Here is a 14,968-nt window from a genome sequence, read left to right as displayed (position 1 = left end):
TCAATATCAATATCATTTGCTAAAGCCGCAAACCTATTTGATACAACTAAGTCTGTAGTCGAAGTGTTGCTTACACAATTAGCCGAACCACCTGCCCTTGGTTGTGTTGTCACCCAATTGCTAGTTTGCAACGGCACAATAAGTTTGTTTTTATCCCACACATTTGCACTATGATGGGGAATAGTATTATCTCCTCCCCCTAACCTGAAAACACGTGGATAAAAGAAGCCAAGGGGCATCGCCCGAACACTCCCACCTGCTGGGTCCAGAGGTGAACTATCCCAAAACAGGCGGCTACAGACATTTCTAGATTTAAAATTCACTATTACACAGTCTCCTTCTACCTCTTTCACGGTTGAACCCACCCAGTTGACCCTTCTACCTGTCACAATGTTATTTGCGATGTCGCCTTCACCCGTGCAGTTCGCATTACACCAGTTTTTGACATGTTTAAGAAGGGTAGCATGATGTTCTATCTCCCCAACAGCAAGTTTAGGCACATTAACCAGAATTGCTACAAAAGGTGTAGCGTCAGGAGGCAGATTTACTGGTGGCACCCTTCCCACCCGCTCCCCCTGAGTACCTCTAGATCTAGCAATTGGGGTTACACTAGGTGCATCCTTCCGCATGGGAATATATATACCCTTGTCGACCTTTCCATTGTTTAAAGCAGGATTGTCAATGGCAACTGTAGTAGCCATAATGGGTGTTGCGGTAGGTGGGCCAACAACCTTGGAGGCAGGAACCTGCGCAGCTGTTGAGCATAACAGCGGAGGTAGAGATGGAGTGAGGGCCCGGGTATTTAAAACATCATTAATGCGCTCACATTTCGCCAAAAGGTCTTAGACACAGTCTCTCAAAGTGTCCGTAATGTCAGTGGCGATCTGGATTAGGGCAGATTCAAGTTTATCCGAGAACAGTTTCTCTAATAAAGCCGAGATTCCCTCCTCAGTCACATACATTGCATGTTGAACCCCAGGCTGACCCTGTAGTGTACTTCCAACATCACCCGTAGCCACCGGTATGGGCGGTATCACTGTTTCAGATTGAGCCGGGGTCGGGAGGACAGTAGGGGATTGTGACCGGGAGGATCTACAGGACTCTATAAGCACCCTGGGTTCCAGCGGAATGCAGTTAATGGTGGAAGTATTTGATTTGTCAGGGCTCAGTGGTGAAGTAACCAAACCCAGCTCACGCTCTGACTCTGCAATTTGTGTAGTTAGTTTGTCAACTGTCGAAGTCAGATACGTGAGGATGCTGGTAGTGTACTTGGGTACCTTTGCTTTCACCTCGCCTACCTCAGATGGGACATGTTTGCGCTTATCCATAATGTTACGGACGTGTTAAGGACGTGGCCCGTCCCGTCCCTGATCGTCCTTGGACGGCCTTAGACGGCCCGCCCTCTGTCCGGGCTCCGCCCGGCGCCGTCCGCGACGCTGAGGGAGCCACGAGTCTTTATGCGCCTCCGGGCGCGCTGACCAGGAAGTGGGCGTCTGGACGCTGGGGTCGCTGGGAGCCGTAGTTCCTCCCGACCGCGCTCCGGCTTGATGGTGATACCGGCGGCGGGAGAAGACTAGCGGCGTGGCACACCCAGCAACCGGCGTTTACCCCTGTGGCAGGTAGGATCCTGTTGTGAAATGCCCCCCGAGGTGTGGACTGGCCTCCCCGCTGACCCCGACCGCCGCCGCCACGGCGGTTTCCACGGCCGCAACCGCGCTGCTGGGTATTCTGCGGTGCGTGGCTGTTAGCCCGTGTGGGGATGCCCCTTCCGTGGCCACGAAAGGAGCGAAAGGCACCCGATTGCTGGCGCGTGGTCGAGAGACCTAAGGACTTGGCCGTAGCCCTGGAGTCCTTAAAGCGCTCCAGCGCATGGTCTGCCTTGTCGCCAAAAAGGCGACGGCCATCGAACGGCATATCCAGGAGGGTGGCCTGGACATCGGCCGAGAAATTGGCGGACCTCAACCAGGCGTGGCGTCCAACCGCCACCGTCGTTGCCATCGCCCTGCCCAGTGAGTCCGTGGTATCCAGTCCACACCGGATAGAGTATCGTGCCGCATCTCGACCCTCCACAAGGGCTTGTGCGAGTTTAGCCGGACCTCCTCCGGGCATTGTGGCAGCACGTCCGCGACCGTGTCCCACAGGGTGTGGGTGTAGCGGCCCAAGAGACACGCGGTGTTGACAGACCGCAGTCCCAAACTCAGGGACGAGAACACTTTCTTTCCGAACTGTTCATATCTCTTGGATTCCCGATCGGGCGGGCCCGTCGGGAATGCGGTCTGGGAAGTGGAGGCCTGGATAACCAGGCTCTTGGGGGTGGGGTGGGTGGACAAAAAGCAAGGGTCGCCCGGGGCCGGGCGGTAGCGTCTGGCCACGTTCCTATCCACAGGCGGACCTGTGGCGGGCTTGGACCAAGTGCCCACAAGAACGTCACATAGGGCTTCATTAAACGGCAGCAGAGGCTCGCTGGAGCTTGCCTGCGGTTTAAGAACCTCAGTGAGGAGGTTAGTCCCCACGGCCGCGACGGGGAGCTCCAGACCCAAGGCCTTGGCAGCCCTCATCAACACTACGCTGTAAGCAGCCCCCTCCTCCGTAGCCACGGTGGGAGGGGAGACAAATCCAGTGTCTGGCGAGGTGTCAATACCACTGGCCTCCCCAAGCTCATATGTCCAGTCCTCCTGTGACTGGCAATCCTGTGCCAGAGGGTCCTCAGACCCCTCCCAATCACCTCCGTCATCAGTCTCCTGTAATCCAGGGTCAACAGACTGGGCCTCCTCATGGAAATAGAAATCTCCAAAGACCGTCGGAAGCGGCGCCCAACGGCGCCGTTCCGGCGCCAGAGTCAGACCGAAGGGAAGATTGGGGACGGCGTCCACAATGGGCGCCGGGGCGACACCCTCGGGTCCGGCGCCGGTGAGGTCGTGAGGTCGACCGGCGACGACCCGGATCCGGAAGCGGATCCGGTGAGGTCCCGCGGCGCCGGGACCGAAGTCGGCGGCGGCGCCGGGGCCAAAGCACCCGGCGGCGTCGGGGCCAAAGCACCCGGCGGCGTCGGGGCCGAAGCGCCCGACCCGCTAGGGCCTCCAGCCGGGACCGCTGGGCCCAGAGGCGCCGTGGGGCCCGGTCAAGGAGGGAGGGACTTCATGGCCATGAGGTACCGCTCGACCTCCTCCGGCGTCGCGCCGGGCCCAGGGACCCGAAGGTGTGGGGCAGGCGGCGACGCTTGCGACTCTCGCGGAGCCGCGTGGGCGGTGTCGCCCGAACCCCCGGCCGCATCGTGCAAGCGTCGGGGTGGGTCGGAGGAGCGATGATGCCGCTCCGACCTCTCATGCTTCTTACCTGAGGACTTGGATCCCGACGACCGATGTCCACTCCCGGAGCTGCGAGGACTCCGACCCCGCGACCGGTCCTTCGACCTCCCGTGGGACCTGGACCTGGAACGGCCCGGGGCCGACTGCCGGATCTCGAGTCGCTTGCGGGACCGCTCCCGCCTAGCCTTCGACGTCAGGGCCCGGCAGTCGGAGCAGGTGCGGTCGTCGGCGCTTCAGGCACCGGCGATGGGGGTCCGTAACCGACATCAGTCGGTCGCACTTCCAACAGGGCTTGAACCCGGGCATCCCTACCGGCACCGTAGAGTCAAGGACTCAAGAAAGAAAGGATCGAAAAAGATAAAAAAGTTTAGTAAAAAAATGACTAGGGGTAGAGCTTCTCCGGATCTGCGCTAGCTGGCGCGGAAAAAAGAAGAACTGACGTCAGCGCGCATGGGCGGCGTCTAAGTACTCCGACGACGTCATTCCGACGCTAACGACGCCAACGACGGACGCGGAGCCGCAGACGACGCTTACCGACGCGCAGGGGTATTGCTCCGCAAAAATTTCCGGATCCAGTCTGACGCCTGGGGATATTCTAAGGTAAGGAATCTATCACTAACGTGTCTCTTTCAGATACAGAATTATGCCTAGGATATCTCCTATGAAGGGGATCTTCTGTGAATTAGTCGGGTGTGACCCCGCCCGTAAATGGAAAATCCCAGGGATGTCAATATCATCAAAGACCAGTGTCCTCTTATCACTACTGTCTAGGTGACCTTCCCAGTCCAGAGATGTTGTTGCCATCACTACTAAAATCGGGATGAGGTAGTCTGATGAAGATAAGGTTGGCATCTGCCATCCTCCTCTGAAGGTCCAGAGCCACTTCGTCAAACTGCATATGCTCACCTTGTACATCTCCCCACACCAGAATGGATAGATTAACTCTTTGAAATTGCACCTCTGGACAGGAAAAAACTGAGCAGCATATATCGGCCATCCCTATGCACTGAGGAAAGTTCATTCATAAATCTTTTTTGTGCTCTCAGATGCAGAGTGTGACTTGCGAATTGAGACCTTTCATAGAGCGTACAAAATCTAAATTGGAATCTTATTAACTTTGAAAGTACACTTCACAGAATGAGGAGCATGGTGGGAGGTGACAAATATGTGGCTAGGCTAGCCAACAGAAAAAGTTTAACCAGAACATAAGCAACTTACTCTTCTGATGGATACACCTAGGGTTTCTCGTAAGGGCCCGCAAATGCCAACAGGCATGAACAGGATGTACGAAGATATGAGCCAAAGAAGCTTCAGGGACATTATGGCCGGAACAAACAGTTCCGCCTGAATTATTGGGCCCATAACCTTAATGTTGTGGATTAATTGTAGAGGCAGTAGAGTCTTCAAAGCTACTGTGTCCAGGATGGCTCCTGCAAGGGAATCCTCTGCACAGGGCAAAGATGGGAATATATTTTGTTGTTATCAACAGTCGCCTGCAGGTGGGTAGCAACTAGCTGAGGCCTTTTACAGCCAGTCATGAATGTATGGCAATACATATATTCCAGACTAACAAAAGTTGCCTGCAACCACATACATTAATTTTGTCAACACCTGAGGGGCTGCGATAAGGCAGATGGGCAGGCTAGTGAATTGAAAATGTTCTGGTCCTATCACATAGCGGAAATACCACCTGTGAGACTGTTGGATCACCAAATGGAAGTACGCGTCCTTGAAACACATGTCCTGCAAGCCCAGGTACACCATCCAGTCCTCTGATTCCAAGGCAAACAGGTCCTGAGCTTTTCTTCTTTATAAGAAAGGCATTCAACAACTCGAGGCACATTATCAGTCTCAATTCCCATCCTTCTTGGGGGCCACAAAGCATCCAAATAGCATCCCATAACTCTATTCACCTCAGGCACTACCTTGATTAAGAGTTTGGCTATGAACAAAAGCACTTCACAGGAGAGAATATTGTCATGATCCCCAGGGTCGGTGTAAAAACTGGAAGAAGGGGTGGAGCACTAGTCAAGTAAGGGAGGGTGTAACAAAGCTAAAATATTAGTCTGAAGCCTCATACAGACCTCAATGGCTATTGAAGGGGAGCTATAACTGAGTGAATGATGCAGCGTTAAGAGAGGAGGAGGACTCCAACCATGGAACTGGATATCAATATTTGTGCCTACAGCCAAGGTAAAACAATAAGTTGTGACCAGGCCACAATATATATTTCTCTACATCATAGCCACCCTGCACTGTCTTAGGTCAAGGAGTTAAAAGATTCTTCATGCAGAGCAGGCAAACTCCCAATCAGCTACTAAAAGAGGGCATAAGTGAGGCAACCAAATAGGCACATATCATTCATTAAGTGAAGCACAAGGCAAGTATATTTACTTTGATTCGCTGTGAAGTACTGGAGTGGGAAAAGAATACAAATTGACTTTGCTTGCAGAGGGTTGAATAATAAGGCAAGTAGGCAGTTTTTTCAGTTAAAGGCCAAAGTTGTGAATTCAGTTCACCCTCTGTTGAAGGGTTCAAGCCACTGGCATTTTTCAGATCGAGATGTTCGCCAGCATTAGTATAATGAGGAGGAGCTAGCTGTCCACACCCTCATCTATGTCTTTACTATGGGGGATATGCTCAAGGCCTTGAAGAGCACACAAACTCCTATAATACTTTAGATATGAGACACCAAAGACAAAAGTTGCGTGGATCCATGACCAACGTTTGCATACAACCAGTGTGACAAGGCTTAAACTCTGTCATCCTGTGGAAGATATTACTGCATAATTGAAAAACTGTGGAAAAAACTTTTTTTTTAAAGGGATTGCAAACCAGTAGAAAAGGAGCTCCAGGCCCATGTTAAAGGTAAATGAAAACAGGAACTAATGCCAGCATGCAGGGGAGTAGTCTACATTCAGCTCAGTGTCATCATGTCCAGAAGTGCAACAAAGTCACAGCGGGCATGGATGGCACCACCTGCAGGAGCTATCAGAAAAGTTTCCAAATCCATACTGGTAGGTGTGAAAATTCACAAGGTAGGATAACTGTGGTCAGAGGAAACGAAGAATACAGTTTTAGGTAGTTCAAGTGAATTACTAAATCAAACTGGAATTGAATCAGTCCACTTCGCATACGCTCTCCACGAGGAAAAGAGCAGAAAAGGAAAATTACACATGACCAACAAGTAATAACAAGATATTGAAACTGTTCTCAAGTTCAAGAGAGAGATCCAGATCTACCACAATCCCTAAAAAATTAATACACAGGCCTAAAGACTAGAACTAAAAGATTAAAGCAAGGAACTGGTTTTCCTTTGAAGTAAACAATTTTGAAATTGAAAGCAATTCCTTTTGGCAAGGATTACATTTGAAACACTGTTCGCCCATTCTAAAAAGATGACTTCTAAAGCAACAGGTAGATTATTTAGACCTTCATCAGAATGCCTATGGAAGTTAAGCAAAGTTTGGGTGTTATCCTCATTCCTATGTATATTAAGGAGTCGTTCTGCACCAGAAGATCCCACTGTCTTCAGTAGAGATTATTAAATAGTGGTGAAAAAAGGAGTATCTCTAAGTACTCCCCTCTTGAGAGGTAGAGTGAAGTTCAATGGAGCAAGGACCACACTAAAACTTTTTAGTTGACCGATTAAAAATTGAACCCACACACCAACCAATAGCACATACACTCCCACTAGATCAGAAATGCATCTAATTTGAGATCATGTATGAATAATGACTTTCACCGAGATGTGCCCATTTGCCTTCTATTTCTCAGTGGCGACTAATTTCTTTTACCCCTCAATTTTGTTCTGTAGAAATTTCTTCCTCCCAAATATCGATCATAATGAAGGTTTGTGATGCAGTTAATTGTATGTATAAATCATACAGCACCAACACTCACCCTTTTCAATATGCAATTGGAAAAAAATGCAAAGAGAATATCATTCCCCTATAAAATATGTCAAGGAGAAATTCAACAGAATAAACTTCCTTACTAACCTGCGGGTCTCCGTTCTATTAACCTGTGGCTGGCAAGGGTGTGGCTGAGGAGAAATATAGAGAAGTGCTTCTTCTTTTAACACCATTAAAGCTTTGCCATTAGAGAAAGAACTTTCATATTCAGACCTGGTGTAAGGAACAAAAATATAACATTATGTAAATGGAAGAACATCTTAAGACTCTCAATGTCAGTGCTTTTACAATGGAGAATCAACAACAAATTTCAAATAAATTTGCACTTTTTCCAAGATTGCAGCAGTTAATGACATTTCACGGTAGCCTTCGGACATTATGAGATGTAGCTAATAAACTGAACAACGAGGAAGTTAGTCGAGTACTGAGAATTATAGACTTAAATTCAGAAAAACAAATAATAGCAGACCACAATATTATTATATATCATAAATCACTGTTTTCAGTCATGCGCATATATGAACATAAAAAGAAAATTGTGAATGCAAGTTGTTGTACTCCAATGAACAATTGGCATTCATGGACTGATCTTGGATACAACTAATACTTATTTAAAAAGCGTAAATGTAGGAAATGTTATGTCTGAGTTAAACACTCCCCTACCACGGAGGAAAATAAATTATACAAATTAAACACATAAAATTGTACAGAACCACACAATCAAATAATTTTAAAAATTGCAGCATTCCCAAAAAATTGGAAGATGAGTGCCTCCAAGTAATGCATGTTGTAATCATGGCACGGTGTTCTAGAAAAGATGGGCCAAACCACAAAATGTCGAAGGCAAAACATAGGAGAAGACTGACCAAAACGAAATAGTTAGGACATGCATGCATGAGACAGCAACAACTAATAAAAGTTTCAGAAGGAGAAGAATAAGTTGCGTACTTTCGGTAACGATATATCCGGAGAATTTTTTGTCTGCAGCACCCCGGCACGTCGAAAGGTGGTGTCGGTCAGCTCCGCGTGCGTCGTTGGCATCGTGGTCGCGGAGGCTACTCATAAGCCGCCCTTGGGCGCTGACGTCAGTTCTTTTACACGAAATTCCAAGCCAGAAGCGCAGAGCCATGCAAGACACTGACCACTGGTGCACAAAACTAGGGCCCTGAAAGGGATTCCCTGACCCTAGAAGTCAGTTCGCAGAATCGGGGAGGATGGGTGAGGCGGTAAGGAATCTATAACTAACCTATGTTTCTTACAGATATATCGTTACAGAAGGTAAGTAACTTGTTCTTCTGAAATAAACAGTTAGTTATAGATCCCCTACTTTAGAATAGATACCCCAGCAATACCAACCCCGGAGGTGGGTCTGCAAACTCAGTTCACACCAGTAAGTCTTGGAGAACAGAACGGCCAAAAAAGCTGTCTCTCCGGACTTGGCTGTCCAGGCAGTAGTGTTTAGTGAACGTGTGCAGAGATGCCCACGTGGGTGCCTGACAGATGTCTTTAAGGGGGACTCCCAGTCCCAAAGCAGTGGTAGCTGCCGTCGCCCAATGGGCAAGCAGTCCCGCTGGAGGCTCCTTCTTTGCCAAAGAATAGCAAGCCTGGATGCAAAAAAAAGACCAACCTGGAGATGGTCCATTTGTGCACAGCCCGACCTTTCTTGGTGCCCACATAGCCAACAAAGTGCTGGTCATCCACCTTGAATTGTTTGATATGATCCAAATAGAAGGAAAGCACAGGTTTTAGATCCAGACGGTGAAGCCTCTCTTACTCCTTTGAAGGATGCAGAGGTAGAAAGAAGGTGGACAAAGTGATGGTTTGACCAATGTGAAAATAAGTAATCACCTTGGGAAGAAAGGAAGGTCTAGTTCTGAGGACAACCTTATCCGGATGAACAGCCAGAAAGAGGGGTTTGGAAGAAAGAGCTTGTAGCTCACTCACCCTGCGCGCGAGGTGATGGCCACCAGAAAGGCAGTTTTTAAAGTCAGAAGCCTGAGAGGACAGTTATGTAGCGGCTCAGAGGGAGCGCACATAAGGTACCTCCTCTGGCCACCGTATCTTACATGGAGTGGGTGTAACGGCCGAACAGACATGCTGTGTTTACAGACCGCAGTCCCAAGCTGGAGGAAAAACACATCTTCTTCCCAAGATGATCCAGCTTTTTGGAATCCCTATCAGGTGGTGTGTCAGGGCATGCACCTCTGGAGGTGGAGGCTTGGACCACCAAGCTCTCAGGGGTGGGGTGTTGAGAGAGGAAAGTGGGGTCGCCCGGGGCCGAGAAGTGGTAATCAAACTATCCACAGGAGCCTCTGTTTCGGGCCTGGACCAGGTGCCAAAAGGATGTCTGTTAGGGCTTCATTAAACAGCAGGAGGGGCTCTGAAGAGCTTACTGCTGGTTAAAGCACCTCTGTCAGGAGGTTAGTCCTGACCGCCACTATAGGGAGCTCAAGGCTGAGAGCCTCGGCCGCCCTACGCAACACTACTGCGGAGGATGCTCCCTCCTCAGTAGCCCAGTAGGAGACAACATGCCAAGGTCTGGTGAGGTATCCAGACCACTGGCTTCCCCCAGTTCCTCTCGCCAGTCCGGTTCATATCCCAAACGGTCAGTTAAAGGGTCTCCATACCCCTCCCAGTCCGCATCACCCTCCTCTGGCTGCCAATCTGGTCTGAAAGAGCCAGGGCAGAACAAGGGCACAAAAGTGTAGGTCTACGCCGGTCCGGCTCCATGTCTACATTGGGATGGAGGCCGGGGTCGATGCCAGCTGGGGACACAACTGGCATCAGCTGCGGACATGGTGCCGGTGGAATCGGCGCCAGGTAAGGTGTAATAAGGTCGACCGGCGCTGATCCGATATCCAGGCCTGGATCCATGGGGACCCTGTGGTGCCCGAGCTGATTCCGCCAGCGTCTAAGGCCCAGGGCCCCCAGCTGAGTCCACGGTGAACAAAGGAGCGCCAACGGAGTCGGGGTGCCCAAAGATTGCATGCATCGCTTGTAAAATTGGTAAAGCTGGGCAGGGGTCGCTCCGGGTCCCGGGAAAGGAGGGAAACTCGGAATCGACCCTTCAGGCTCCGCACGCGGAGCCACAGGAGGGGCACCATCTGCATCCCTCGTCGCGTCAGCCGATGGACGGGGAAAAGTCGAAGAGCGACAATGCTTCTTCGACTTCTTCTTGAGCTTTGACTTACCTGACCCCGAGTGCAAAGACTTGGAAGAAGAGATGGTGACTCCGCGACCGGTCCCTCGACCTCCCACCCAACCGGGACCTCGAACGGCACAGAGCCAACTGCCGGGCCTCAAGAAGCTTTCAGACCGCTCCAGCAAAGATTTAAATTCATGGTTCGGCAGTCGGAGCACAACTTGAGGTCATGGTCGCGCTCCCAAAAAAACAGGCACACGCGATGCGGATCCGTCACCGACATCAGTCAGCTATAGAAACAGCAAGCCTTGATGCCGGGCTTCCCTGACGTGCACCAGGAGTCGAAGACTCGAAAACGCGGACGACAAAAGTTGCAAAAAAGTCAGTCTAGTTCTAGTTCAAATACTTTATTCGGCATTCTTTCATAGAAACCATAAAAGTAACAATTTAAAATATAACACATTCAATGACTTTAAAAGCAGTGAATTGATTACAATGTTTGACAGTGATAAGAACAATTTAGAGGCAGCAGAAATACGAAAACGGGGAGGAAGCCAAGATGACCATCAAAAATCAGTTAAAACACAATTATTTTAAAAATCCAAACATTTTCTGTAGTTCATTGCACATTTCAGGAAACCGGCCACAAACGGGATACAGTCAGGTTTAAGCAATTGCAAATAAAACAAGGCGGGACATACTTGTACAAAATTTAACTTTTTTTAAAAGAGGTTTTAAATAAATAATCCTGGGCATTTCATAATATTTACAAAAAAACATGAAGTGGAGCAATTCCTGTGGAGACTTAGAGTCGCAGCCACAGGATGCCAGCACACTCCCTTTATGACTGCCAATAAAAGGTGAAGGAGGTTAAATCTGAACCTGGTTAATAGAAATCGCTCATATGCAGGCAACTGCCACAATAGATACGGCTCTATTTATAAGGTGGTTTTAAGTATCAGATGTGTCCTCACACTAGGTTTCAATAGTTCTTCCTCTTCTCTTTCCATTTTCCTAATTTGTGTGAAGGAGTGCTTTATTAGCTCGACGTCCAAACTATTAATACCTTCAGGATTTACAAACAAGTCCAAGCGTCCCAGCTCATAAAAACGTTTTTTTAGATATTTGAACCAGGGGATATTTAACATATGATCAAGACTCAGGGCCTCTTTAAGTATATTATGGGTGAGGTTTAAGTGCTTGTTGAGCCAGCATTGCAACCAAAAAGTGAGAGGCCGTAAAGCCAAAGTATCACTTAAATAGGGTGTGCCGGTTTCTTCATGGACAGACAAGTTTGCGGTCCCCTTTGGGAAGCTCAGTAGTTGTTTTAAAAAGTTGTTTTCTGTCACTTGAAGACCCTCTAGGCCACTATTTCCTTATAGTTCGCTATCATAATATGCTATGGATATGCTGGCCCGATATATTTTTAGCATCGCTGCCACTGGACGATTGCCCATTTTGGCAGCAAAGCCAAAAAGTGCCGCATTTGCCCTAGTTACCTGAGCCTTTTTTTTGTTTAAGAGTGCAGCCCAGTTAAGCCGATGATCTAACAGAACATCCAGGTAGGAGAATGTTGTGCAATTCGGCACCCTCACTCCGTTTACCATATAGGGATACTCTTTTTTCAGACAGGGCCTTACATGCATCACATAAGATTTGGTGTTATTTATGGAAAGATCGCGCTTGTCCATAAAATCGTGAAAAGCGTCGAGTAGGGTTTGGAGCCCTTTGGGGGTTTGTGCCAAGAGCACTGCGTCGTCCGCATAAAGCAGGACGGGCAGTCCTCGCTTTCCTACGTACGGGAAATCGGCCCCGGTTTCTAGCAAGAAACCTTCCAAGTCATTAATGTATAAGTTAAAAAGGAAGGGGGCTAATATGCATCCCTGCCTAACCCCCCTTTCGATGTCAAAGTTCCTAGATACCTTCAGGTCATTGGAATATCTAATGTTGGCCTTAGTGTCTCTGTGAAGGTCCCTCAAGAAGTCGACCAGGGCGCGCCACACCCCCATGGCCTCCATGGACCACCACAGCCTACCCCGATTAACACTATCAAAGGCGGATGAGAGGTCCATGAAGGCCATGTAGACTGAACCACAGCGGGCCATGGTGTACTTCCCTATGATGGAATAGAGGTTTAAACACTGGGCCATGGTAGAGTGTCCTGGGCGGAACCCATACTGGATATCTGAGATGATGTTGTTATCCTCCGCCCAGGTACACAATCTTTTTAAGATTCCCCCCCACTTTTTGACAAGTCAGTCAAAAAGTGACTGGAGGTACCGCTCTCTGCGGATCTGCGCGGGCTGGCGCGGAAAAAGAAATAACAGACGTCAGCGTGTGAGGGCGGCATCTAAGTAACTACCGCAACATCATCCCGACGACCACAACGCCAACGACGAACACGGAGCTGACCAACGCCACCTTTCGACGTGCAGGGGTAGTGCTGATGAAAATTTCTCCGGATCCAGTCTGCTGCCTAGGGGTAATTCTAAGGTAGGGAATCTATAACTAACTGTTTCTTTTAGATACAATTGACAAGAAATCAATAAAATATGATCATTTTTTTTAAGTAATTGTGCACGATTAGCAAAGAAATGATGGAGTATGAAAAAACACAAACAGCGTAGTGGGGTAGAATGCAAAATAATGAAGGCAACACGTCTTTGTGGGAAGAGACCATCCTAGAGCAGTGATGTAGCCATATTATCAGTAATTTAGAGCCATTATAATAAATAATATTATGCATTGTAACTTTCTATTAGTACATTATATGGTAAATTATGCTGTTTGGTACAAGACAATCTTGAAAAGCATAACGCTAAATGACAATCAAAGTTTGGGTTAGATGATTTCCCTTTTTATGATTCTTTGGAGCTAAGTTGTAGGGTATTGTGCTCTTCGGGGCTGTAAGCACAGCACAAGACAATTATCTACTTATATTTTACCCCAGCAAAGATTGCAAGGGGGGGTGTAAACTGTCTACATTGTCCATCCCACGCAGCAGACTTGGTTCATATGTTTGGTACATGTCCGGTTTTAGACACACTGAAATCACAGATTTCTAAATTCTTAGGAGACAGGTATAATGTTAATCTCGATTTGACCCCTCGGGTGATACTACCGGGGGTCGATATGGATTTGGATTTAATGGGAGGGGAGGCGCTGATGTTTATCGCAATGTCGGGATTTCAAATCTGTATCACCTCAGCATGGCTGGACCCGCAGACACCATCCTTCAAGCAATGGCAAGGAAGATTATTTTCTATCTTCAATATTGAGATGGCACTATACAGACACAAGGGAAAAAATGGTAGGCGAAAGGGTAGAAAGATCTGAGGTCACCTTGTGGAATGGTTTTGGTCTATGAAAAAGAATGGAATTTTAATTGGGAGAGATCTCTCAGCATCCGAGGGATTCCAAAGGTAACCCAGGTTTGATGATTACCCTGGAGGGGACTGAAAAATTGCCAAAATATAGCTAAACCTTGGGTTTTTGGGAAAAATAACAAAAAAGTGTCTGTTTCTTTTCTTCGAAATGCCATCAGGAACATGAAGAGTTGAATCAAAAAACTGTTTAACCGCTTTTTTGGCATTTTTCAAAGAGGTAGCCCATTTTTTAAATTGTTCGTACTTTAACCTACTTCCAGTCTGTGGTGGAAATCTGGGTGAAAGCAATGGGTGATCCCAGAAAGCTATAGATTTTTGAAAGGTAGACAGAATTCCGAGTTCACAAAGGGGTAATTTGTGTGCAACCTGAAGGTTTTCTCAAAGAAACTAACTGTTGAAATAAAACCAATATTAAAAATTATTAGGAAAAAACGGGCATTCACAACAATGTTTTCATCTGCAAATTCTGTCACAATGGCAGATTTACAAAAGTAAAATACCATTATCTCAGCTAGATTTGTCTGGTTGCAGGGATATGGAGGGTTTGTAGGTTTTCCAAGAACCAGAGGTACCCAGAGTTAAGAACTATACTGCATCTTACAATGGGTTTTCATTGTGTACCGGGTATAGAGCAATTCATATGGTAAAATATAAAGACTAAACAATGGGTATCAAGGAAACCTATGTATTTCTGATACAGAGTTTAGGACCAGTGTTTATTTGTACATCTCTAAATTTGTGGGTTCCCATACTAGCATGTGATTAATAGGGCATTTTTCAAAATGTCTTCTTTCTTGCACACTGGTTTACATTTGGACAGCACAAATGCAGAGAAATACAATTGGTAATAACAAATGTTCTACTATTCTGTATTCTCATGTCTCCCTATAAAAATGGTACCTCACATATGTAGGCAGGACTAGTGCCTGCAACAGGAAAAGGTCCAAAATCAAACAAGAACACATCACAATTTTTCACTGAAAACTGACCAATTTTTCCACGTGGGTAGCTGTGAATTTTGGGCCTAGCTCAGCTGACATCTAAATTAACCCAGCAAACCTATACATTTTTAAAAACTGGACATATAGTGGAGTCCTGGGTGGGTTGATCTGTGTAGCTCTCGCCAGGTTTTTTTAACCAGAAGCAATTGCAAACCTCAAACTTTTACTAAATAAGACACAGCTTTTGTTAGAAATGGGGTCTCTAGTTGGCAAAGGT

At 47.6% G+C, this 14,968-nt stretch overlaps 1 protein-coding gene across 3 annotated transcripts in view; it reads right to left on the bottom strand.

Annotated features, from left to right (window-relative positions):
- The window catches only part of ATF6 (activating transcription factor 6), a 1,455,481-nt gene that overhangs the window by 361,424 nt on the left and 1,079,089 nt on the right, over positions 1-14,968 (bottom strand). For all 3 annotated transcript variants that reach the window (XM_078686796.1, XM_078686788.1, XM_078686804.1), the window contains one exon: positions 7,310-7,435. In XM_078686796.1, coding sequence (XP_078542922.1) covers positions 7,310-7,435 — 126 coding nt within the window. The remainder of the gene's footprint in view (positions 1-7,309; positions 7,436-14,968) is intronic.

Source organism: Lissotriton helveticus, chromosome 1_1 (assembly GCF_964261635.1).
Source record: "Lissotriton helveticus chromosome 1_1, aLisHel1.1, whole genome shotgun sequence".
Lineage (NCBI taxonomy): Eukaryota > Metazoa > Chordata > Amphibia > Caudata > Salamandridae > Lissotriton > Lissotriton helveticus.
Note: the sequence above shows the minus strand (reverse complement) of the source record. Positions and strands in the feature narration are given on the sequence as shown.